We start from the raw sequence: 25,776 nt of genomic DNA, 5'->3' as shown, positions 1-25,776 counted from the left end.
ATGTTCCCCCAAAGGAAATTTCAATCGCTAATAATCCGAGAAGATCAGCGTAGATTCAAACGGCGCCGCTATGTCCAGGGCAGAAGGAAGTCCCTACCTTACACTTTCAGGGAAAAGATCAAGAAGTACTTGGTGCTGTTTCTGGAAACTTCATCGATACATGGCTTGAACCATCTTGTCGCAGTTGGGAGACATCCTTGTGAAATGTTAGTAAGTTGTTTAAGAGGAGTTTATTTATTGTGCACTAATAACAAAATAATATGTAATTTGGCTCTCATTAAAATATTAACCAACCAAACTCAGTCCATACATCATATTATAGCACATTTATTAGCACCATTATAGCACAAGTAAAGAAAAAAAATCCGAAAACCGTGAATTTGTGGTTACATCACAAAAAATTAAAATGTGTTCATGAACAAATAAATAATTAGTATTTTCAATTTTCAAAGTAAAATAACTATACCTAGTGGGGTATTATATGAAAGGGTTTTACCTGTATATTATAAAACAGATTTTTATTTATTTTTATGCATTTTTTTTTATTTGTTTTTAATTTTTCGTGCAAAATGTCAGAAAAAATTCCCGAGTACGGAACCCTCAGTGCGCGAGTTTGACTCGAACTTGACCGGTTTTTTACTCCGCTTCCAGCTTCCTCTGGTTCACAATGGTGTTCCTGTCAGTATTTGGAACTGTGTACCTCTCGTGGAGCACCTGGGCTCGCTACCAGTCCTCACCAACCGTGGTGTCCATGGAACGAGACATGTACTCCTGGAATACCACATTCCCTTGCGTCACCCTCTGTCCTGAAGAGAAGCTTGATCCCACGAGGTTGGATACTTACCTCGAGTGAGTTCAACATTTATTTATCAGGACGTGAAAACGCAATAAATAGATGGACAGACACGCTTTAAAATGCGTTCAATGTTTCAAATTGTACTACCTAGATTGGTTTTTAGGGTTCCATACCTCAAAAGGAAAAAAAGAACCCTTATAGGATCACATCATTGTCTGTCATGTCTGTCAAGACCCATCAAGGGAATCAAAATCCATGGGGTACTTCCCGTTGACTAAAAATCATGAAAGGTAGGTAACATTCTTTTATAGCGCAGTAAAGGCAAAACCGCGAATTTGTGATTATATCACAAAAAAATTAAAAAGTGTTACTTCTTGTACGATGGTACGGAGCCCTTATTGTGCGAGACCGACTCGAACTTGACCGTTTTTTTATTTATTTTAAAATTCACAGATCCTTACATGAAGACGATAAAGAGAATTTCAAAAAATTCATAAAGACATTAGCGAATACTACTTTCGAAAACTTTAACACGGTACCCGAATACAAAGGCATAGATCCTGACGATTACTTGGAACTTCTGCTCAATTTATCAGCTTTATTCAAGCCAACTCTGGTGACCAGCACTTCTGGATTTGACCTGCAAATTATTCCCACAATCACTGAGATGGGACTGTGCTATACCATTAATTCAAAAGTTGCCATATATAATACCCCTGAGTAAGTATTTACGAAATAGTAATTTTCTCTAATGAGGGGAGGTCCTAGCACCTTGAGGTCCCAAGGTGCTGGAACGGTGACCTCGCACTCGAAAGTGCAGCGTTGGAAGACCTTCAATAGGTGGACAGACGACGTCAAACGAGTCGCAGGAAGCCGCTGGATTCAGGCAGCGCAAAATAGTGGCGCGTCCCTAAAAGAGATCTATGTCCAGCTGTGAACGTGTATAGATTGACAATGTTGATGACGGCAAACTTTTTTTAACATTGATTCAGGTACTAATCTTCTTATTCCCATCGAAAAAAGGAGTGGCGCTTCCAAAATAAATGAAAAAATATTTATAGTTGACGAACCTACTTTTAATTTTTTAACGGTTGCTATAAACTACTTTTCATATTTTCATTTGTGATCAGATTTCAGTCGTTAGGAACTGAGAAGGTGTTGTAACAAAAAAAAACCCTGTTTAGTTTTCTTCATTTTAGAAATAATTTTTAACCCCCGACCCAAAAAGAGGGGTGTTATAAGTTTGACGTGTGTATCTGTGTGTTTGTGTATCTGTATGTGGCATCGTAGACCTAAATGAATGAACCGATTTTAATTTAGTTTTTTTTGTTTGAAAGGTGGCTTGATCGAGAGTGTTCTTAGCTGTAATCCAAGAAAATTGGTTCAGCCGTTTGAAAGTTGTAGGCTCTTTTCTAGTTTTCTTATTAGACCGGTTACTACTATCCGACCAATACAAATTAGTGTCAAGCCAAATTCGAATAAAAATGTGTCGGGGGTTTTTTTAAATTTTGGAAATTTTGTTATTTTTCACTATTTTTAACCCCCGACCCAAAAAGAGGGGTGTTATAAGTTTGACGTGTGTATCTGTGTGTCTGTGTATCTGTGTATCTGTGTATCTGTCTGTGGCATCGTAGCGCCTAAACGAATGAGCCGATTTTAATTTACTTTTTTTTGTTTGAAAGGTGGCTTGATCGAGAGTGTTCTTAGCTATAATCCAAAAAAATTGATTCAGCCGTTTAAGAGTTATCAGCTCTTTTCTGGTTTTCTTGTAGAAAAGAAGGTTAGATAACCGTTAGGTTCATAATATTATGTCAATTGACAAATGTCAAGCTGTCAAGATGGACGTTGCCTAAATACATAATTATTTATTTGAAAATGATGTTTTGGAAAACTCAGATACTTTAGATCGTAGGCGCGAAATAGTCCAAGAAAATCAGTTCAGCCGTTTGAAAGTTATCAGGTCTTTTCGGTCTTTTCTAGTTACTGTAAACTTCACTTGTCGGGGGTGTTATAAATTTTTAATTTACACTTGTAGATATAGGAAAGCAAATAGATGGGACGTTGTCAAATCCAACACTTCATTTAATGTCCATCCGTTAGACGGGGAAGTTTTTTCTCAAGTCAATATAACGCATTCGTATTTTGTAAGTTTTGCAATTATTTATTTGCTCCTTAAATCTTCAAACTATATAAATCTTTCTTTTCTGAGGCTACTTCAGCAGGACTATTAATGATATAGATAATAATGTTCTCATAGTAAGCCATATTTTTTCTATATTAAAGCCCGCTTTAACGAATCACGTTATAGCTTGTTTACTAATTAATTGTATTATAAAAATTTCCGTATCAATAATTATAACAGTAGTTACTAAAAATATATTATCGTTAGCTTTGAATATAGGTAATTATCATCATCTTTCTAATATATTTACCCTTTCTTCAGGCTTATATCCACGGCCCGTATGAGGCTCCAGATATCACTGCACAGCATTATCATTCACCAGAGTTTTTATATATGACACTTTATGTCCATACAATAGCTGTGTACACTTCACCAGAAGCTGCAAGGTATGGAGTATTACAAGGGACTCAATAAGTGCCCCTATTTTTCTTCCTTTATTTATTTAATTAATTATTTAATTAGAACGGACCTTTTAAGTCCAATTACACTAATTATCAATGATTTTCTAAATATATGAAAAGAAAAGGTTTATATCAATGATTTTCTAAATATATGAAAAGAAAAGGTGACTGACTGGATCTGTCCACGCACAACTCAAACTACAGGACGGATAGGGTTGTTTGACATGCAGATAACTATAATGAAGTAGACATCTAATAAAAAAGGATTTTTGAAAATTTAACCCCCAAGGGGGTAAATTTGGTTTTCAAATTTATGTAGTCCACGCAGATGAAGTCGCTGGCATATAGTTTAGTAATAAAATAATCAGAAAATCAATCTACTCAAGTGATTATTTTGAAGTTGATTTTAACATTTTTGTCCCCTTTCAGATTAACTTTAGCCCAACGTGGCTGCCGTTTTCACTACGAGAATAATCTAAAGCACAACCCTGTGTACTCGTACAATTTTTGTCGTACCGAGTGCAGAATACAGCTTTCACTCAAATATTGCCAGTGCATTCCTTACTTCTACAGGAAGATCGGTCAGTGAAATACATTTATAACTTTCCCTATTTAATGAGTTACCGAAGATAATCATAGATACATATGTTTTAATGTTACTATTTTACTATTGCAGGAGATGATGAAAAAATATGCAATGTTAAGGGACTACATTGTTTACATAAGCATAAAGGTAACAAACAATAAGTTAGAAATAGTACTTTCGCCAGAGCTAAGCAACATAGTGCGACATTGGTAGACTCGACATATCATAAGTGGTACTCGCTGTCCAATCCACGCCTCGTCTTGCCGGTGTCAAATCACTTTTACATTATTTTGTTCACAGATATAATTTTAGGATTGAGAGACCAAGACGGGAAGAAAGTTAACTGTTCATGTCCTCCCCTTTGTAATGACGTAAACTATATTATCAGTATGCATGTAAGTATTCTGGGTTTATGAAATTTCTTCTAAATCTCTTCATCAACCTTAAATTTTTTCGTTTATTTTTGTTTATTTATGAATTGATCATCATTATTTAAATCACAATTTATTTTCTTCGTGTTACTTCGACTTACTGATATTTGAAGTTATTTTACTTTGTTTTGCGGAATTAGAGACTTCAGAAGGTTTTAAGGCTTTGGACTTTTACTAAACAAGTAATAAAATGTTAATTTCAGTCGCTTCAGGGATGGGCGATAGGTACTACAACACTCCAATGGGGTATGGTTGCGTATCCCAGGATGAGATTTAAACGTGATATTATCTTTGGTTTTACCGACGTCTTGGGTAAGTATTTACAGTACCAATACTTCCTGCTCTTTTATCATTATAGTGATTGGAATAAGTAGAATCTTTCGAGAAGACAATATGGAGTTATTTTCTTAGTTTGGGGTGAACCACTAGCTACCATGAGTTATTTTTTTAAGTAAAATTTCCAGTTGTTAGCTTTCGTTTAAAAATATTTTTGATAACTGTGGTTTGTAAACTCTGTATTACTGTATATTAGGAATATTATTATCTTTTAGTAATATTATAATATTTTGGTTATGCAGTGGCAGTTGGTGGAATGGCGGGACTTTTTCTTGGCTGTAGTGTCCTGAGCTTCGCAGAAATCATATATTTTTTCACTTTGCGACTCATCTGTTATACGAAAACCAATATCAAAAAATAGATGCACAGAAATTTTACAAAATCCAAAATATTTATTCTATGGTTTTTTCATACAAATACTAACAAGGTGCTAAATAATATCTGAAGCACCTCGGCACGCTGAGGTTGGGTACGACGTGTAATTACCAAAAAAATTGAACTTTGAAGCTTCATACTCGTGGAAGGTATGAGAACTTGAAGAATTTGTTTAAAACTCCAATATGACTACCCTCCAAAAACTTCAGTGAATGATCATTGATACGTGAGTGAATGCGAAATAATCTATACCACCAACTATTTGGTACTACATACCTCATTATTGTATATCTACATCTACATACATAATAAATATTGTACTATCACCTATATGAAGTCAAAGTCAAAGTCAAAATCATTTATTCAAAGTAGGTACAATTGTACTCCTTTTGATGGTCGAAATAGTTTTTGTACGATATAGTGGGATATAGTGGTGATAATTAATTACGTAACTTAAAACTAAAACTACGAGGGTTCCAAACGCGCCCAAGTCTGAGAAGAGCCCACAACAAACTCAGCCGGGTATTCTTTATCAAACACACTGACACACTGTAAATAGTAGGCTTTCTGTTAAACTGTTAAAGCATAAAAAATCTGTGACAACTTGGCGGCTAAGCACTTCTCTTTGAAAAATCACTTATAAATATTTCTGAAAACAAAAAAAAAACAGCTTAAACGATTCGTGACAGCAAACCCACAAACCGAATATAATTTAAAAATTACCAATGCACGTACTCATACATATTTACCAAACAACATCTTAAGCTCACAGTAATAAGGGTCAATACATCAGCAAAAGAATTCCTGTGAAATGAATTAGAAAAATTGACTCCTGTCATCCATGTGACGGAAAATTTTCGCCTTCGTCGCAGGTATCAGCTAGTACACAATAAAGCGGAATCTACATTTCGAAATTACTGGCACGAAATTAGTTTCACGACATTAATTTCATTTTCAATTGCAATTAGATTGCAATAAAGAATTATTACACCCCTAAGTTATTGTTAAGCAAAATCATGTTTTTTAATACTTACAAAAAATCTGAAAAAAGAAAAAGTAAACAATCCGAAACCTTACCTAGCGAAAGTAAGCCGCTTCCGATGTCTAATAATTTCCAAAGTGTCATGTCGCCCGGAAAATAAATGAAGTGAAGAAAATAAATTTCATTTAAAAATCACGGCGTACCATTATTTTCCCTAGCTTCCCCTAATTAATTTCTTGTCACCGTCTGGATCGGCCGTTGTGGCGATGACAGCGGTGGAGAGGGACAGCTTCATGGAGAATTAGTGGAGAGAGAAAGAGGCGGGTGTAGAAAGGTGAGTGCGCTTCATTACCATCTTTCAGTAGTTAACGGAAGCAAGATACGAAGTTTACTCCGCTGGAGTTCTGCTCGCCTGGTACTTCTTATTAATTACCGTGGATAATAAATAATACAAATTAAGAGGGGAATTGAGTAAACAGTAAACGAGGGAAAATAAAATAGTACGATTTAGTTAACCATCGCGGGCAACTAAATATTCTTTTAGTCAAATTCAAATTCAAATTCAAAATGCTTTTATTCAATTCAACTTTTACAAGTGCTTTTGAATCGTCAAAAAAATCTACCACTGGTTCGGAATGCCGTTCCTACCGAGAAGAACCAGCAAGAAACTCGGCGGTTGCTCTTTTCAAGTACATATTCAATTTACAATAATATGCCATACTGTTTAGTAAGAGAACAAAAAATTCTGACAGATCTCCAAGTTTCATGATGACAACAGATTAATTAATGCAACGGAATTAAAATATACTTGGATCAGAACTTATCAAAACTAAGGAATGCATTTTAAGCAGTTAATATATTAAGTAATATCACTTAGGTGCGCTGAGAGAAAAGTTCTCCATAATTTTGTCAAACATGATTGTCGTCAAGCCTATCACGCAATAATAATATTAAACAAATAATAAATTAATAGTAAATTAAAAATTTATAACACCCCCGACAGTGAAGGTTACAGTAACTAGAAACGAGCTGATAACTTTTAAACGGCTGAACCGATTTTCTCGGATTATAGCTAAGAACACTCTCGATCAAGCCACCTTTCAAACAAAAAAAACTAAATTAAAATCGGTTCATTAGTTTAGGAGCTACGATGCCACAGACAGATACACAGATACATAGATACACACATCAAACTTATAACACCCCTCTTTTTGGGTCGGGGGTTAAAAAAATAGCACTTGGCCACCGTGGCCTATAGCCTGAACCCTTCTCCTTCTGAGAAAAGACCCGTTCTCAGTACTGCACCGGTAATGGGTTAAGATAATGATTATCATTAATGTAGCCATCACAAATCAACAATTATATTACTTGACTTTTGCAAGTAAAGAACAGGCGAAGTAAAATCGAGTTTCGCTAAGGCTGTGTACATACGAGGTAGAAGATAATTAAACAAGCTTAATTTTCTTGTGCGAGTTATATTCGCAATGTTCGCGGGAATATTTACAGAAAGTAACGGGTAAATATTGCGAGCAGAAACGCAGAGGTGGAAATCTTGGAGGATAGATTAACATGGAAAAGGCTTTTCATCAAACAGTAAATATAAAAAAAATATTCCGACGAATTGAGACCCTTCTCCTTTTTTGAAGTCGGTTAAAAACTAAAAGATAAGAATATTATTGGCATGGTGAATACTTCCTACATAATATAAAAATGAAAATTCATATAAATATCCTCGATATACAGGTAGATAAGTATAGTTTTTAAAATAATAAATTAGGTATGGCAATAAATTTTCGACGGTCAGCAAAGGTATACAAAACCATTGAAAATAATATGTATGTTAAAATATAGTGAAGCAAAATATTAGTTTTAACAAATATTATATTATTAATAAATAATATTATACTTTTAAAATAATTATATTGAACCACCGATAAGTTGTATGTAAAAAGATAAGATACTTGCATTTATATTATAATTTTGTGCATTACTTATTATTGCAAACTTTGAAGAGCTAATACTCTAAAGTTGGGAAACACTTAAGCTCAAGAAAGCTTAAGAAAGGAAATACAACGAATCCTTTCCCATACGCACTTAGCATCGACGCCGCCACTTAATTTGAATACCCAGCACTGAGTGTTTAATAAAACATTCAGTTTGATTTACATCCTTACAAATCTGTACCTTTTGCGCTCCAGTGTAAACACGCCCTTACAATGTTACGAGTCTCCTACTTTTAATTTTGCATTTCAAATAAGGGGGAAGTAATTAAGATTTGAAGTTTAGTTCTGTTTGAGATTCAATAACGTGTTGTTAACCGCCCGAAGGTTTTACAGTTCGTCAGTCCGTCCGTCTGTCTGTCAGCGGGCAGTATCTCGTGAACCTTAACAGGGCTCTCTCCGTCACTTGCTTCCACTCGTTTCATACAATCGTAGTTCTAATTTCATTTGAATATTAAGCAGCCAAAGTCCATGAAATTTGCAGACATATTCTAAAAACTAATATCTGTGTCTGTGGTGTTTTAGATTTTTCTAAAAATATGTAGTTTTAAAATTACAGGGGCTCAAAGGTTTGTATGTAAATTTTTAAGACCGCGTAACTTTGAAACCGAATATTTTAACAGAAATCTGGAAAACCACAGACATAGATATTAGTTTCTAGAATATGTCTGCAAAATTTCATGAACTTTGGTTGCTTAATATTCAAATGAAATTGGAACTACGATTGTAATATGAAGCGAGTAGAAACGAGTGACGGAGAGAGCCCTCTTAATAGGTAGATAGTTAACATTTTTATAGTATGTGTACTTCTGTTGCTGTTATAAAAGAAAATAATAAAATTTCAAAATGGTCCCCATGAAAAAAAAATCTGTTTTAGAATATACAGGTAGGTAAAGCCCTTTCATATGATACCCCACTTGGTATAGTTATCTTACTTTGTAAATTGAATCACATTTTAATTTTTTTTTGTGATGTTAACACAAATTCACGGTTTTCGGATTTATTCGTTTACTTGGGCTATAAGACCTAACTACCTACCTTTCATGATTCTAGGTCAACGGCAAGGACCCTATAGATTTTCTTGACAGACACGACGGACCGACGGACGAACCGTCAGACAGACAGACAGACAGACTACAAAGTGATCCTATAAGGGTTCCGTTTTTCCTTTTGAGGTACGGAACCCTAAAAAGTGTTATTTTTGTACGGTGGTACGAAACCCTACGTGCGCAAGTCCAACTCGCACTTGACCAAATTTTTAGGGTTCAGAACTCAAAGGATGCCCACGGTACTATGTTACTAAGCCTCCGCTCTCTCTGTCTGTCTGTCAGCGCGATGTACCTACTCGTATCTCGGGAACTGTAATAGGTAGAGAGTTGAAATTTTCACAGGATGTGTAGTGTATTTCTGTTGCCGCTATAACAACAAACAATAAAAAAAAATTGACCGCCACTTTTAGTTAAATTTTAAGTCAAATGTGGTTTTCATTAGTTTGTATTAAACTTTTGCAGCACCAGAAGAACAGCTAATACATTGCCGGCTTTTCAAGAATTTTTCGAATGATGCAGCCGAAACACCTAGGAATCTTAGCGATTGATAACGACTGGAGTGTGGTGGCTAGCCATGCAGATTCGGGATAGAATGATACAACGAAGAAAAATTACTATGTTATATGTATGGAGAACATTATTAAGGAGAGCGACGGCAATGCGCGACATTTAGCAGTCGTTTGCACGACAAAATGTCGCGTGTTGCGGTCGCGTACAAAGTCTACCTTAACAGAAATAACAATGTGCATTAAGTATGTGTAAAATTGTATACACGGACATTGTCAGATAACAACCGATCTCAGAAAAAAACGGTTATCAGCGTTGACCTTAAATAATTCCTGGTTCTTATGGTTAGTGTAAACAAGTTATATGTGAACTTCAGTTGTGTTATCAAAACTGCTTTGGACGATATTTTAACACGTAAGTATAATAATAAATTTATTTTGAAAAAAATGTCTTTCTTTTTTTCTAGTTTTCTCGCTTGCTTCTATCTGCAAAACCTTATGTGTTGTTACTTTTGAAAAATGGTTCTTAATATTTTTATCGAAGTTTGACCATAGAGTCAAATCTTGGTCATTGAAACATCTCTTAGAGAGTACTTATCTGTTGAATGATTACAAAATATTATTTGTCCATCTTTTATAAGATCACCAGGTGGGAGGCTTCGGCCGTGGCTTGCAATTATCACTCTACCGGTAAAGCCGGGCCGCCACCGAGGGATTTAGCGTTACGATACGTTTGCCTAGTAGAAACCAATAAAATGCCCTTCAAGCTAGCCTGCTTCCATCTTAGACTGCATCATCACTTACCACCATGTGAAATTTCAGTTAAAAACTTATCTGAATAAAAAAGTAGGTAGCCAAGTATGTAGGTATACCTATGTTAGGTTTTTGCTCATTTGAAACTTTGAAATCGATAAGAGAGACGGTATTTTCTGTAAAACACCTATTACTTAATTGCAATGGTGTCTGCAAATCTGTACCTACCTGTACTCGTAAAAACCGTACTACAATTATTCTTGTATGTTTCAGGACTAAAAGAAACTGTAGAGATGTCATTACTACCCTATTTTCTACTCTGTGTGATATCTGTGCAAGGGTTACCACTTCAAAATACGGAAGACATACCAGAAATCAATATTTATCGATTACACACATTCGATCCCGCTGGCTTCTCGATCACGTGGGAACCAATCAAAACGAGAAATGAGAGCAACCCTATTATTGGAATAAAAGTAAGTTTTCTAAATAATTTGTAAATACATATCAAAATTTGCTAAACTGGCAGGATTCGAATCTGCGTCTTCTGGGATCGCACCCAACGCTCTGACCGCTAAGCCACGGTTCGCTTGCTGCCAGAGACGCGTGATTTATTATGTTCTGTCAGTATTCAAAAATTTCAGGCATAAGCTAATGCTTATTTCAGCCTCATGGACTACACAAATTATTATAAACTCTTATTTTACCCCTTAGAGGTTGAATTTTCAAAAATCTTTTCTTAGCGGATGTCTAACTCAAGTCATAATAAATATTTAGATAGTAGCCAAATTTCAGTCCGATCCGTCCAGTAGTTTGAGCTGTGCGTTGATAGATCACTGCCAGTCAGTCAGTCAACATTTTCATTATAAGTATAATTTTAGACTAGCTGATTTCTACAGGATATGCACGTTTTTTTCAGGTTAAGGTGTGGAAAACTCCATGCGTAATGTCCACCGTTTACAAAATAACCGATGGAAACTTATCGAGGACTTCAAAATATGATCCGCAGGTAAACTATAATTATAATATCTGCCTATAGGTATATATATACTTCCTTTTCAGGGTTCCGTACCTCAAAAGGAAAAAGAAATCCTTATAGGATCACTTCGTGCGATCACAGTCTGTCTATCCGTCTGTCCGTCTGTCTGTCTCGTGTATGTCAAGAAAACCATATGTGTATACTTCCCGTTGACCTAGAATCGTGAAAGGCAGGTAGGTAGATGTAAGCACAAGTACAGGAAGAAATCCGAAAACTATATTTTTTAACCCGTAATAGCTTAGTGGTTGGGATGTCCGCCACCTATTCGGGAGGTCGGGGATTCCGGGCACGCACCTCTACCTTTCACTCGAAATATCACTCGCTTTAACGGTGAAGGAAAACATCGTGAGGAAACCTGCGTGCCTGAGAGTTCTGCACAATGTTCTCAAAGGTGTGTGAAGTCTGCCAATCTGCATTTGGCCAGCGTGGTGAACTATGACCAAACCCTTCTCGTACTGAGAGGAGACCCGTGCTCTGTAGTGAGCTGGCGTAATATTTTTATAACATTACCTTTAAAGAGGTAAAGTATTTATGTAGGGTTAACCGCTGGAATCTCCAGAATTTTATCCCCGAGTGCTACTTACAGGCTGTAGATTATATCACACAAGATGTTAAGGGCATAAGCTAATTTACGTAGCATTTATATAATAATAATAATGATAATAACCGGTATAATGTGCACTACTAACCTTGAAGATAAGATAATTTGACGAAAAGACCTCCAAAGTTTAAAAACAAAATAACGGAAAAGTTAAATATATAGCAGATAAACAGACAGACAAACTCATATAAAAAATAACTAATATTAGGTATTGTGCACACTTTAGCTGCATCCCACATTCAGGCGACCTCCACTGTGGCGGGTGCAGCGGCTGCCAGCGCCGAACGGGCCCAGAGGCGCAGATATGAAAACCTCGATGGGAGCTTCATATTTGTGCCTTTTGGCGTGGAGACCTTGGGACCGTGGGTTTGGGGGTTCGAGCGCTTTTTGAGGAAATTTCGAAAAGGGTTATTGAGTCAACCGGGGACCTGAGAGCTGGCAGCTACCATGGGCAAAGAATTAGTTTAGCCATCCAAAGGGGCAATGCTGCCAGCATCTTGAGTACAATGCTTCTCTGCAGTGGTCTCGATGGGGCTTTAGATTTAATTGATTTTTAATTTAATATTTTTTTTTAAGTTTTAAGTTAGACTTCAGTTATTTTATAGAATTGTCAATTACATACGTACCTAATTTTGATTAAAATTAAAATTAATTATTAGGTTTTTACAGATTTAATTTACACTTTTCAGACATTCAGCATGGGCACAGTACCTAACGAGCTACCAGAATACGTCGTCATAGTGAGACCTGAGGAGGTGACAGCTTCAATACCCCACATCGACCGCGAGACCTGGTACCACATCCGAGCGCTGGCCTTCACAGCCACGGCCGAGGGGAAGTACTCCAACCCCATGGATTTCAAGCTCAACTCAAATGTTGAGGCTGACAAGAAGAACACATGTGAAAACCTTAACTCGCAATCTGTATTTTCTGAATATTAATTCAATTGTGGTATTTAGAAAAGGAGATTTTAAAAGTTGTATGTGTTTTAGTAAAACAAGGAACCCTTATAGTTTCGAGACCATGAGTCCGTCTGTCCATTTGTCTGTTTGTATGTCAAAGCTTCTTCCTTGACACTTGGATGTAGGAATGTGCAACAGCATCTTAGCTTGCACCTTATCGGAGCAAGCCAGGAAGCTCTGTTCATTAGATACTATTTGCGGTCCAGTAATTTTATTCTTAATAATATTATACGTTAACAATTGTCTGCAATTAGTGATTAAGTTTTAATATAAGTTATTTGCTCATGGGGGCGACATAATCACAAAGTGATAAAACCCCGGCAATAAAAAGATTTAAAAAAATTGAGTGTAAGATAGTTATAGAAAAGTGTTACCGTTAAACGAAGCATACCTATTTAAAATTTTGGAAAAAACAACATAAATAAAAAAGTTGTGGATTTGATTGGCACCCATTGCTATTGATGAAAAGAGCAGCCGTTGAGTTTGTTACTGGTCCTTCATAGTAGGAATGGCATTCCGTACCAGTAATAGATTCATTAAAGCATTTGCAAAAGTTGATTCGAACAAAAAACCTTTAGCTTGTCTATTCTTGGTTATAATTTTATGGCGACCCTAAGAACTATGATGATGTAATAATATTTTAATTACTAGCTGTGCCCGCGACTTCGTTCGCGTGAAATAGTGACTTTTCGGGCAGCTCTGTACGTTAAAAGTGTTCGCCGTGATTCTTTAAATTGACATAGCTTTTTTATTTATGAACCGATTGACATGAAATAAACACTAAATGTTAAGTGAAACTTACTGCAATATATTAGTGAAAACCGTATCTAAATCGAATAAGCCGTTTCTGATATTAGCGTGCACAAACACAGACAAACAGACAAACAGACAAAAAAAAATTAATTACAATTTCGGGTTCGCCATCGATGTAATAACAACCCCTGCTACTTTTTTTTATATATTTCCATTGTACAGACACCACTTTTCTACAATTTTATTATATGTATAGATTTATTTTATTGACATGGAATTATACATCAATTATTGTATAGACATTATCTAGGCAAGCGTGCTCCAACTTGCTTTCATCATTGCTTTCTTTAAAGGTTGATTACTGTCAAGCGTAAGCCTATAAAAAATTGGTTGTCTGTAAAGTCGGTTTACTGACGATAGTTGAACGTGACAACAAAGGCCGATTGTGCTTCTTTGTCGCTCGTTCCGCGCTCTCGCTTGCACTTCAAGCCTTACATGGAACGCCTCAGAGCGAGGTAACGCCGCATGAGTCATGTTTTTTCGTGCGTGCAGCCGGCTCTATCGAATTATAAGACGTTGTCACGTCAAAAAGGTTATTGAGCGAGAAAATAGTCGATAGCTAGTCGCTTCGTCGTCGCCGGTGGGACAAGTGCCTTACACACAAAGCAATAAGTCGCAGGCACCGCGCGGTGAGGTAACACCTCCTAATAAAAATTCCTGCAAATCAATATGTTCTCTTTTACGCTTTTTATATTGTATTCTATTTTGTTGTTCGCCTCCGTCGTGTTAAAGGAACAATTCCGGGATCTAGGGCGGCAAACTCATCTTGATACTTTAGCATTACAATTTACAACAGTAATTTATTTATTTATTTATTTATTATAGCCTTCATTGCTGGTATTTGAATATTTTCAACTACAAGCGTGTACTTTTGACACATAGGCCTCTTCCAGCAACTTCCACCTTTGCCTGTCACGCGCTATCCCTTTCCATGTTGCTCCTCCTACTTTTCTTATGTCGTCTTACCATCGCATTACAACAGGAGTATTACTGTTGGCAAATACTTTTAACCACTGCAAACTATACGGATCTATCTGAACAAAAGTTTTCGGTACGGTCAACTCGCTTTTGCTTATAACTTGATGGCAGTGTCATATTCATTTTAATAGTTTCGTAGAACACTACTTTTGATCGGAATAGTCGTTCTATAAAGACATTTTAATACTCCTTGTTCTTTGTCTCGATATACGATGGCACGTTTTCTCTGGCGAAATAAACTAATAACAGCAAAAGTAGATATATCTAGTAATTTCACAAAAAGAAAACTCAAAACTGACGATACTCGCATGACATACTTACAATTTTAATTGAAAAGTTACTATTTATTAATATTGATTTATATTATGTATACTTATGTAGTGCGTACTAATTTGTGGTGTTACTTTTTTTAGCTATTATAATTTTACGATTAGTGTATATCATTTTTCTAGATTTAAGGTTATTGAAATAAATAAGTAAGTTTTTTACTGTTATTTCATTATTTTCATTGATCCATTCTTTTACTCCAAGTATCAAAATTATACAGGCGTAGTTTTTAAGCAACAGTAAATAGAATACACGTTGGATCCCGTGTTCCATCTTTGCGATTTGCATTCCGTTTTAATGAAACTTTACACTAGCGACTTGTCGGTCGACAAAAAGTTGCGACAACGCACTTTGTATCATCATCACCATCATTATCAACTGATAGAGGTCCACTGCTAGGCATAGGTCTCTTGTAGAGACTTCCACATGCCACTATGTTGCGCCGCCTGAAATCAGCGGCTCCCTGCAACTCGTTTGGTGTCGTCTGCCTACCTAGTGAGTGGTCTCCCAACGTCTTCCGATGCGAGGTTGCCATTTCAATACCTTGATATCGGTTCTCCAAACTACCTATGTGCCCCACCCATTATTATTTCAATTTCGCCTATCCAAAAAACCTTACCTATCCAAAAATCAAAGAAAGCGGCCGACAAGAGAGCTTGCTAAATAATATTGACCGCCAAACTTCACTTCGAGGATGACACTGATATATAATGACTAGCTGATGCTCGCGACTGCATTTGCGTCGATTTAAGTTTTAAAAATCCTGTGGGAACTTTGTGATTGTCGGGGATAAAAAGTAGCCAATGCCACTTCTTTATCCAGGTCTTTAACTGTACTCATGCAAAAAATCACGTCTATCTAATGCTCCGTTGCGACGTGATTGAAGGACAAACACACAAACCAACAGCAAACACAGTTAGCATTTATAATGTGGGTAGTGAAAAAGAATCTTTGCGCAATAAAGTGTTTCTTGTGCTTGCAATGACATCTAACGTATTTTGCAAACACATAAGAAACAAAAAGTCGCTAGTATGTCTTCACACTTATCGTGTGCACCGTACGACGTGGCAAATGTATGTTTGTGTGTGTCGATTGACATAAAAGAGCTAAATGGTAGGGTCTGGACCGTTTGAACGCTTAGCGCCGTATTTATTGGCACGTACAGGATACGCAAAAATTCCAATAAAAAGTCCCCGGGAGGAGGAATGCCGATTGAAAAGAATAATGTTTAATTTGCAATGAGAGGAACGACTGATTTACGAGTAACGTAGGTAGTAGCGATGGCCGTGATTGCTAATTTCATCTAATGAAATTATTCTTTTTTTTCTCAGTGATTTCACAGGTGATTTTTCACGGAAAGGAATTTTTAGCGTACAATTGTACGCTACGTACGTAGTACGTACGTACTACGTACGATACGAAACAGCACATTTTTTCACCAATTTTTTAAAGCGTTTGTTATATTGAACAAGATCGATAGCGTTGATAAAAATAAATAAATCTTGTATTGTTTCGAATGTGTTACAGCCAAAATTATTGTTGATATTATATTCTCACAGGGTGGATTTCACGCAAAGGGAATGTGCGAAAATTCGCTTTTCGTGAAACGTAGCAAATGATTATTTGCTACGTTCATTGAACTAGATGTTTTTCATATTATCTAACGCGCAGAGATGCAATCTTCTCGCTCGCACGCTCTGTAGCTCAAGTCGATGACCGTGCGCGTGCGGTATATAATCAATAAAGTGGGATGTAATAATTTTCAAATTTTGTGAGATTTTGCTTCATGAATATTTACAGGCTTTAAAAAGGCTTTTCACATGATTTTTCACTTGCTATTTATGAAATGATCCATCTCTTCGAGTAACCGTAGGTAGGTAGGTATGTGAGGATTAGAATTCGGATTTGTTCTCGGATGGACAGTTTTTGGGTGTTTAACTCGTAATTCGTATTTTTGGCCTCTTGGTTTAAATCATTTGGGTTTGCAATAGAATTCACTGTTTGAATTTTATTGCAAAGCTTATTTCACAACTTTCAGTATGAGCTTTTAATTAAATAATCCGGTCCTTAACTAGATTAATTTCACATTTATTTAAGTAGGTATAACTAGATGATGCAAGGACTTCGTCGGTGTGGATATGGGTTTAAAAAAATCCCGTGAGAACGCTAAATTTTCGCGATAAAAAGATCGCATAGTCCGTCTTTTGGATGCCAGCTATCTTTTAGCCTGTGAAATGATAAGTAACAGATATACAGATAATATAAAACTTTCGCATTAAAAATCATTTCTTCTTCTGATCAATCCATCACGATCATCATCAAAACACGGATCACCTCTCAGAATTAAAAGAGTTTTAGTCATAGTCTACTACACTGGCCAAGAGTGGATTTGCAGACTTCACACACAACTCTCAAGCATGCAAGTTTCCTCACGATATTCCTATTGGATGAATTAGTGTTTATAATTATTCATGCAAGGTAAATCTTCATGAAACGGGCACGCATATTATTAAGTATAACTTTTCGAAGTTACGTGAACTACGAAAAGTTTTAAGCGTGCCCGGGATCGAACCCCCGACAATATTACCCCCGATAATATTATCATGGATATTAAATCAAGTGTAAATTAAAAATTTATAACATCCCCGACAAGTGAAGGTTACAATAACTAGAAAAGAGCTTATAACTTTCAAACGGCCGATCCGATTTTCATGGATGGAAAACTACACAGATACACAGAAACACACGTCAAACTTGTAACACCCCTCTTTTTGGGTCGGGGGTTAAAAATGAGAATTTCAAAAGTGGTGAGATAACAAAGATTTTTTATCAATACAAATTTTAATCCTATCCCGTCATATTACTAGCGCGGAGAGGGGGACAAAAAGTAAACTATGTCAGAATGTAGTGGACACGGGATCCGGGATTACGGGCTAAGCGGATAGTTGTGACACATGCCACCTGCTGTTATGTTGGCTGGACATGGGATTGTCCTTCTGACTCAACAAATAATGCCCTTGTCTCGTAAACTGTACCTCCTTTTTATTGTGATTGATCTAGATTTAGTTTTTTGGTATACAATGATTAAAGATGCCCGCGACTTTGTCCGTATTCCAAAAGACCTAAATCGAAGCGGACTGTGATTTTTCTCTCTATCACACTATCACACTTCACTATAAAGGCGAAAGTTTGTGTGTATGTGTGTGTGTATGTTTGTTACTCCTTCACGCAAAAACTACTAGATGGATTTGGCTGAAAGGAATGGAGATAGATAATATCCTGGATTAGCATATAGGCTACTTTTTATCCCGGAAAATCAAAGTTGAAGTCGCGGGCGTCGGCTAGTCATTTATATGGGATTACGCACTATACTAACTTATTTGTGGATAGGGTATAATAAAGGTAGCTTTGCCATAGACAAGGGAAAGTATCTGATTATGTGCCGCAGATGGCAGTAAAAAGTAAGTGAAGTGTGAGAGCTCACCTCAGCGAAATGCAATTAGATTCGTCTCGGGAGACTGACGCGACCCGCATTTATAGTACAAGAGCTGCCATTCTAATCATAGCCATTGCGCTTCCAGTGATACAAAAGGTACAAGGACCTTTATACCTGTGTATCCCATAGCAAATAAACCCCCTACCAAGTAAAACCTTCAGAAAACGGCTAAACTTCGAGAGAATGAGAGGAATGCAGAGCATCACGAGAAGGCTATTAAACGACTAGGTATGTGATATGGCCGGACATTGCAGCGTGACAGAGTTTTAAAATATTATAATATTTATTTTTAAATCTTTCATTTTACGTCGTCCCTAGTGCTCAAATCCATACTTCCATACTCCATATTATAAAATACTAGCTGACTAGCTGATACCCGCGACTTCGTTCGCGTGGATGTAGGTTTTTTAAAATTCCCGTGGGAATTCTTTGATTTTCCGGGATAAAAAGTAGCCTATGTGCTAATCCAGGGTATAATCTATCTCCATTCTAAATTTCAGCCCAATCCGTCCAGTAGTTTTTGCGTGAAGGAGTAACAAACATACACACACACACACACACACAAATACAAACTTTCTCCTTTATAATATTAGTAGTGTGTGATATGAAATAACTATTATTATAAAATATGCGAAAGTGTGTCTGTCTGTCTGTCCGCTCCGTTTTCACGGCTCCGGGGACGGACATAGGCTACTTTACTTTATCCGGGAAAATCAAAGAGTTCCTACGGCATTCTTAAAGGTCAATCCGTTTAACCGATTTATATATTTTGGTACAGAGGTAGCTTACGCCCCGGAAATTGACTTCGGCAACTTTTTATCCCGGAAAAGCTGAGTTCCCATAGGATTTTTATAAAACCTAAATCCACGCGGACGAAGTCGCGGGCATCATCTAGTGCTATAATACGTTTAAATCTTTCATTCCACGTCATCCCTAGTGCTCAAATACCTCATATTTGACAGGTATCGATTTAGGATCAAACCGAGCGCTCACTCACTCTAGTTCACTGTGACGGACGGTACTAAAGAATTTTTCACTTCATTACTTAGAAACTAGAGGATGCCCGCCACTTCGTCCGCGTGGATTTAGGTTTTAGAGATCCCGTGGGAACTGTTTGATTTTCCGGGATAAAAAGTTACCTATGTCAATTACAGAGACGCAAGCTACCTCGCTACCAAATTTCATACAAATCATTTCATACAAACGGATGGATCATTAGGAATCCCGTGGGAACTCTCCCCGGGATATAAGCTAACTCTATACCAAATTTCATCTGAATCGGTTAAATTGTTGGGCCGTGAAAAGGTAGCAAACAGACAGACAGACAGACACACTTTCGCATTTACCTATAATATTAGTATGGATCAGACTGCAAGCTCTCAGCCTAATCAGCCCCGCGTCTGATTTGCATATAAATTGTAGCGACTCACGTGGCATCTCTTACTTTTAACTGTTGTAACCGCGTCGTCTCCCGGGGCCGCCGGTGTCGAGCTCGAATTTAGACAACAACGGACTGCGTGCTGCCTAGTATTCAAATTGAATCGTTTTATGTCCTGTATATTGATTGTACAAAAAGGTTTTTTTTGAGTAAATAAAGGTGTTGCTGTAGAGTTTAAGGCTGAGGTCTATTTTTACCTGACTAAGGCAAAACCAAAAGGAAGGGTCATGATTTTAGCATATGTATGTATAATATGTATGTTTGTATCCAATTCTGTGTGTTCCACCGTAGCGTCTAAATTACTGGACCAATTTTGATGAATGAGGTGTCAATCGTTATATCGTGTGTTCGGGTGACATGGGCTTTATTTTATACGAATAAAATTGACTCTCACTTATTCATTGACCGGTGTTTGGGGATCAGAAGCATCTGTGTCACGGAGCTTATCACAGTGGCCTATGCGCAAAGTCATCAAATAATATAAAATCCTTACAATAAAATCACAACCGATATTATAAATGCGAAAGTGTGTACATGTTTGTTGATTTGTCCTTTAATTATGTCGGAACGGAGCAACGGATCGACGTAATTTTTTTCATAGTTTAAGGCCTGGAGAGTGCCATAAGCTACTTTTTATCACGGAAAATCAAAGAGTTCCCACGGGATTTTTAAACCCTAAATCCACGCGGATGAAGTTGCGGGCATCAGCTAGTATGATTACAAATAAATACAAAAACAATATGTCTGTCTATAACTTTTTTGTATTTTCAAGGCCTAACCGCGAAATATTTTAACGATTATTTACAGATATAGCTTGCATCCCAGACACAGACATAAACAAGTGTAAATCAATATAACACCCCCGACAAGTGAAGGTTACAGTAGGTAACTAGAAAAGAGCTGACAACTTTCAAACGGCTGAACCGATTTTCTTGGATTATAGCTAAGAACACTCTCGATTAAGCCATCTTTCATACAAAAAAAAAAACTAAATTAAAATCGGTTCATTAGTTTAGGAGCTACGATGCCACAGACAGATACACAGATACACAGCAACATACATCAAACATATAACACCCCTCTTTTGGGTCGGGGGTTAAAAAAGGCCCTGACTTAGTATGACTTTGAACGTGTTAGGGCAACAAGTGTAAATTAAAAATTTTCAACACCCCCGACAAATCATTTTCAAATAAATAATTATGTATATCTAGGCAACGTCCATCTTGACAGCTTGACATTTGTCAATTGACACTTGAATATTATGAACCTAAGGGTTATCTAACCTTCTTTTCTACAAGAAAACTAGAAAACAGCTGATAACTTTTAAACGGCTGAACCAATTTTTTTGGATTATAGCTAAGAACACTCTCGATCAAGCCACCTTTCAAACAAAAAAAAGTAAATTAAAATCGGTTCATTCGTTTAGGCGCTACGATGCCACAGACAGATACACAGATACACAGATACACAGACACACAGATACACACGTCAAACTTATAACACCCCTCTTTTTGGGTCGGGGGTTAAAAAATCCAATTCGAACAATAGGTAATACAGAGTAGGTATCAAAGTCACCTTGCACCGTATCCATTACGCTCGTTGACAAAAATTATCCGGGTATCCATCAAGATTCCATTCAATAACATGTCACAAAGAGCACTTTTCCCAGAAATATATCCGGGGGCTAGTGGACGATGTAATTCAATTTGCCAAATTAGATTTTCCTCCGAGTTACCTGCGTCTTCGCCCCTTCGCGTCTCATGTGTTTATAGGATATGAGTTATGCTGGCCAGGGTATGGGCCAACTTTGGAGCCAATATTTTCAACATGAAACATTTTTTTTTATATTAGCCTCGTTAGTCATGACTAATATTCCCCTTTTCCCTCCAACTAATCATAAAGCTTGTGTTAGGAGTGGATACGACAGTTCTGCAATGGATGGGATTTGAACCGCCGACCTTTCGGATTACCAGTCCGCTCCTTAACCGTTGAGCTATTGAGGCTATACTACCAGTTTATTTTTAAAATGAATAAATGTTTTAGGTTTTTAATTTAACTTTGCGTAGTCAGTACTACTGCAATGGACATACAATGATAAGACCGCGTTCTATTAGTTTTATCTAGTGATGCAATACTACATATTATAACATTTTGTCAATAGATACCTATACTAAGTACCTTAGTAATTAAAGAACAAGTTATCCAAATTAGTATCATACAAAAACAAATTATAAAACAAAATTATAAAGGTACTAGGTAGGTATATAGACTCAAGCATGAAAATTAATAGTTTCATGAATTTGTATTTTACAGAAGAAACCTTCAATCAATCAATCATTTATTTATTTGCTCAAATGCATGTTAGCATAGATTTGCTTGCCATAATTATTGATAAACATTGGTGAAACTTCGCCAACATTGGACCAAGCCGGAGGGGCAATATTAGATTATAGCAAGTGGGGTCAGGCGGCGACAAAGTGGACAATGGCTGGAAAATATCATTTTTTGACTCGCTTTCACAAACAACACACATCTACGGTCTGTGATGGGACAATTACTTTCCGGGTTCATCTTTACTTTTCGAGAGTATTGTTTTGAAATTCAAGACTAAAGTTGGCGTGTCATGACATAAAAAATCGGTGTACCTATATACATTTAAAAAAATACGGGCCGAATTGAGAATCACCTCCTTTTTGGAAATCGTTTTAAAAAATAAGACAAAATAAATACCTTTACTATACACTATACAGTGTGTAATCAGAACGCTAACAAAACCGAAGACAGGTGATAGTAATGATGATTACTGATACGATACTATAAAAAACTACGAATATTTTTTTTAAAACTTGTATTTTTAAAGTTAACAATATATTGCAAGTAAAACATCTGACTGACGCTAGAGGTCAATGAACGTCCGTAAATAGGTCACTCGAAGCCAATGCCGCGTCATAGGTGGGGCATTGACCCGAGTTTTGTACGCTATACAATACGGGTTTGAAAATACTAAATCACATAATGCAAATGGTTATTTGCATTGGATTGTGTTAATGTGTGTAAAAGTGTGTATATACTCACTCATTTGTACTCTAAATCGTGTAGCCAGGCAATAAGCAAAGGTCGTGCGGCTAATGTGAGGCCCCTACCTCTAAAAGGCTGTCGTTAAGGCGACGCAGAGCGATTTGTAGGCTCAATTGACTGTCAATGAACGGATGTACCTTCCGAATGGGGTGGTTTAAGGTAATGCCCTACGGTATTTTTATTTCGGTGAGCGAACAGCGACAATAAAATACCTTTTAGGGTTAAGCACTTGATTTTTAGGGTTCCGTACCGCAAAAGGAACAGAACCTGTATAGGATCACTTTGTTGTTTCTCTGACAGTCTGTTGCAGCACTTGTAAAAGTTTAATTGAATAAAAACATTTTTTTTTTAAATTTGTTTGTCAGACTGTCCTTCTTCCCGGGGATGCATTGTGGTCGGTGAGTGCTCCACTTAATAACATGTTTCATCTTCTTCTCTCTGGGGTATCCGTCTATTGTGTGTGTTTATATTTTTCACCTTGTTTCGTCTCCAATTTGCCGCAAGTCACTCTCTTTGAATCGTCAAAAGCTTCAACCACTTGTTCGGAATGCCTTTCTTACCGAGTATTACTACTCTAGTACTACTCTACTAGTCCCTATTTTCATCGTATATACGTTGAAAGAATGACATAAAACTCATCGTAACAGAGCTGCAAGTTATAAACAATATCCGGGCACCATAAAGAGCATCGGATTCGTCCCGGGGGTGCACGGTGGCGGCGGTCGGTGAGCGCTCCACTTAATAATATTTTTCACCTTGTTTCGTTTTCCAATTTTCCGCAAGTCACTCTCCGGGGTAACGGGCCGTGTTTTGATTTAGAAATGCGCCAGTGACCAGGGTGGTTTACTTTGGGACGACACGATCACGATTCATATTATATTTATTTAAATAAAACGCTATAGTGAGAATTATAAACTGTAGATGCCTATTGCCTACCTAGCAATACGTCCCTGGCAAGCACTTCTAACTTTTCGTAGTTACGTGCGTTTTAAGCTGTTAAAATGACACTTGCTATAACGGTGAAGGAAAACGTCGTGAGGAAATTTCTATGCCTGAGAGTTCTCCATAATGTTCTCAAAAGTGTATGAAGTCTGCCGACCCGCAATGAGCCAGCGTAGTAGACTAAACCCTTCTCATTATGAGAGAAGACCTGTGCTCAGTAGTGAGTCGGCGATGGGTTGAAAATAATCTTGATAGCTTGATCGTAATCTGGGCATTTGAAAGTAGTTTCGATAACTGTGTCACTACTAAATATCGTTAACAGTCGCTTATATTGGTTTAATATAAAAATTATACATAACATTCTGTGACACTGAGGATAAGTGAACCTGGCTTAGCGGTCTAAGGCGTTCAGATCACGAAACCCATAGAGATACAAAGTTGAAATCCTGCTGGTTTTGGTTTTTTTGAGCAGTTGTATAACAAACTTGCACTATTTAGACATTTGTATTAGGAATTGGGTGATAGAAAAATATAACTAGTCTAATGTTAGTCGTAGGGTGTAAAAGCCTCCATCTTATATCTTTCAGGTTGTAGCGAAGGCACTTGTTCAACATTTTATGTTGAAGAAATAAAAACTTTGACTTAATTTGTAACGAAAAGTAACAGAATTACTTAAACCTAACATCGATAAACAATGAATGTGCTAGAGCTGTTTATCCTACTTTATTACTGTAAACGTTTACCGGTAATTATAGGTGCCGACGATACAAGATTATCTAGAGTGTGGGTAATATAAGAACCACGAAGACAAGAAAAATGAGAAATTGAGAAAAAAAAATATTGGGAAATAAGTATTTTTAATTATTTTTTTCAATATTTTGAATGCGAAAGTGTTTTTCGGGATAAAATGCCTATGACAATATTATAGGGACGCAAGCTACCTCGGTACCCGGTTAAGCGGATGGGTTTTTAGGAATCCCGTGGGAACTCTTTGATTTTCAGAGATAAAAAGTAGCCTATGTCCGTCCCGGGATATAAGCTAACCCTGTACCAAACGTCAGAATCGGTTAAACTGTTGGGCTGTGAAAAGGTAGCAGACAGACCGACAGAAACACTTTCGCATATATAATATTAGTATGGAAGTATGGATTAAATAGAAGAAAACCTACATAGTTAAGTTTTCTTTTATCCTTTACAGCAGCGTAGGTTTCACGGTCGATCGACGCCTCGCTCACCTCTTTATGGCCGCTCTTTGATAGTTCCAATTACCGACCCCGTGCCGCAATCATAACATGGACTTGACATAAATAAAGAAGAAAGAAAATCATTAAAAAGTCGTGACAGACATAATTTTAATTTAATTTTTTTCCCCCCTCTCCCCTCCTAGTCTTTTTATTTACGCTTAAAGTTTTCATTTTAGTGTTAAAATAGAAATCTTTCGAGGCTCATTACTTTAAAATCAATATTTTTTTCAATGTTTTATATATCAATATACATAGATAATGACGAGATAAATCGATATAGTACTTAGTTTTGAGCGTACAATATCAAATAGTGTAGTAATCACCCTCCTAAGTTCGTATGAAGAAAGCATAGGCATGTGCGCTCCCTTCCGCAATTCCCAGGTCATATCCACATTGCTCTTACGTCAAAGCTCAATATATTTCAGAGGTTGGTCACTTCCTTAGACCTTGTTACCTACGCC

At 36.8% G+C, this 25,776-nt stretch overlaps 2 protein-coding genes across 3 annotated transcripts; both read left to right on the top strand.

Annotated features, from left to right (window-relative positions):
* On the top strand, positions 1 to 5,093 carry LOC123867722 (sodium channel protein Nach-like). The gene is made up of 10 exons (XM_045909898.1): positions 1 to 206; positions 652 to 849; positions 1,250 to 1,516; positions 2,832 to 2,940; positions 3,240 to 3,364; positions 3,809 to 3,960; positions 4,059 to 4,112; positions 4,266 to 4,360; positions 4,600 to 4,708; positions 4,975 to 5,093. Exons 1-10 carry the CDS (start codon positions 1 to 3, stop codon positions 5,091 to 5,093), a joined length of 1,434 nt encoding a protein of 477 aa, XP_045765854.1.
* A 4,878-nt stretch (positions 5,094 to 9,971) lies between these two features.
* On the top strand, positions 9,972 to 13,323 carry LOC123867350. Of its 2 annotated transcripts, none has more exons than XM_045909348.1 (4): positions 9,972 to 10,059; positions 10,671 to 10,873; positions 11,317 to 11,406; positions 12,727 to 13,323. In XM_045909348.1, exons 1-4 carry the CDS (start codon positions 9,987 to 9,989, stop codon positions 12,976 to 12,978), a joined length of 618 nt encoding a protein of 205 aa, XP_045765304.1. In that variant the 5' UTR covers positions 9,972 to 9,986; the 3' UTR covers positions 12,979 to 13,323. The 2 variants fall into 2 exon arrangements, with proteins under 2 accessions (XP_045765304.1, XP_045765305.1); XM_045909349.1 differs by having other exon boundaries at positions 10,011 to 10,061; positions 10,663 to 10,873.
* The last annotated feature ends 12,453 nt before the right edge of the window (positions 13,324 to 25,776 follow it).

Source organism: Maniola jurtina, chromosome 8 (assembly GCF_905333055.1).
Source record: "Maniola jurtina chromosome 8, ilManJurt1.1, whole genome shotgun sequence".
In the NCBI taxonomy this organism is placed as follows: Eukaryota; Metazoa; Arthropoda; class Insecta; order Lepidoptera; family Nymphalidae; genus Maniola; species Maniola jurtina.
Note: the sequence above shows the minus strand (reverse complement) of the source record. Positions and strands in the feature narration are given on the sequence as shown.

Excerpts from the sequence above, each read along its gene's own strand:
- LOC123867722 (XM_045909898.1), top strand. The coding sequence starts at position 1 with ATGTTCCCCCAAAGGAAATTTCAATCGCTAATAATCCGAGAAGATCAG. Across the intron at positions 4,113-4,265 it reads TTGTTTACATAAGCATAAAG|ATATAATTTTAGGATTGAGA; the intron begins GTAACAAACAAT and ends TTTTGTTCACAG. Across the intron at positions 4,709-4,974 it reads TGGTTTTACCGACGTCTTGG|TGGCAGTTGGTGGAATGGCG; the intron begins GTAAGTATTTAC and ends TTGGTTATGCAG.
- LOC123867350 (XM_045909348.1), top strand. The coding sequence starts at position 9,987 with ATGGTTAGTGTAAACAAGTTATATGTGAACTTCAGTTGTGTTATCAAA. Across the intron at positions 10,060-10,670 it reads TTTGGACGATATTTTAACAC|GACTAAAAGAAACTGTAGAG; the intron begins GTAAGTATAATA and ends TGTATGTTTCAG. Across the intron at positions 10,874-11,316 it reads ACCCTATTATTGGAATAAAA|GTTAAGGTGTGGAAAACTCC; the intron begins GTAAGTTTTCTA and ends CGTTTTTTTCAG.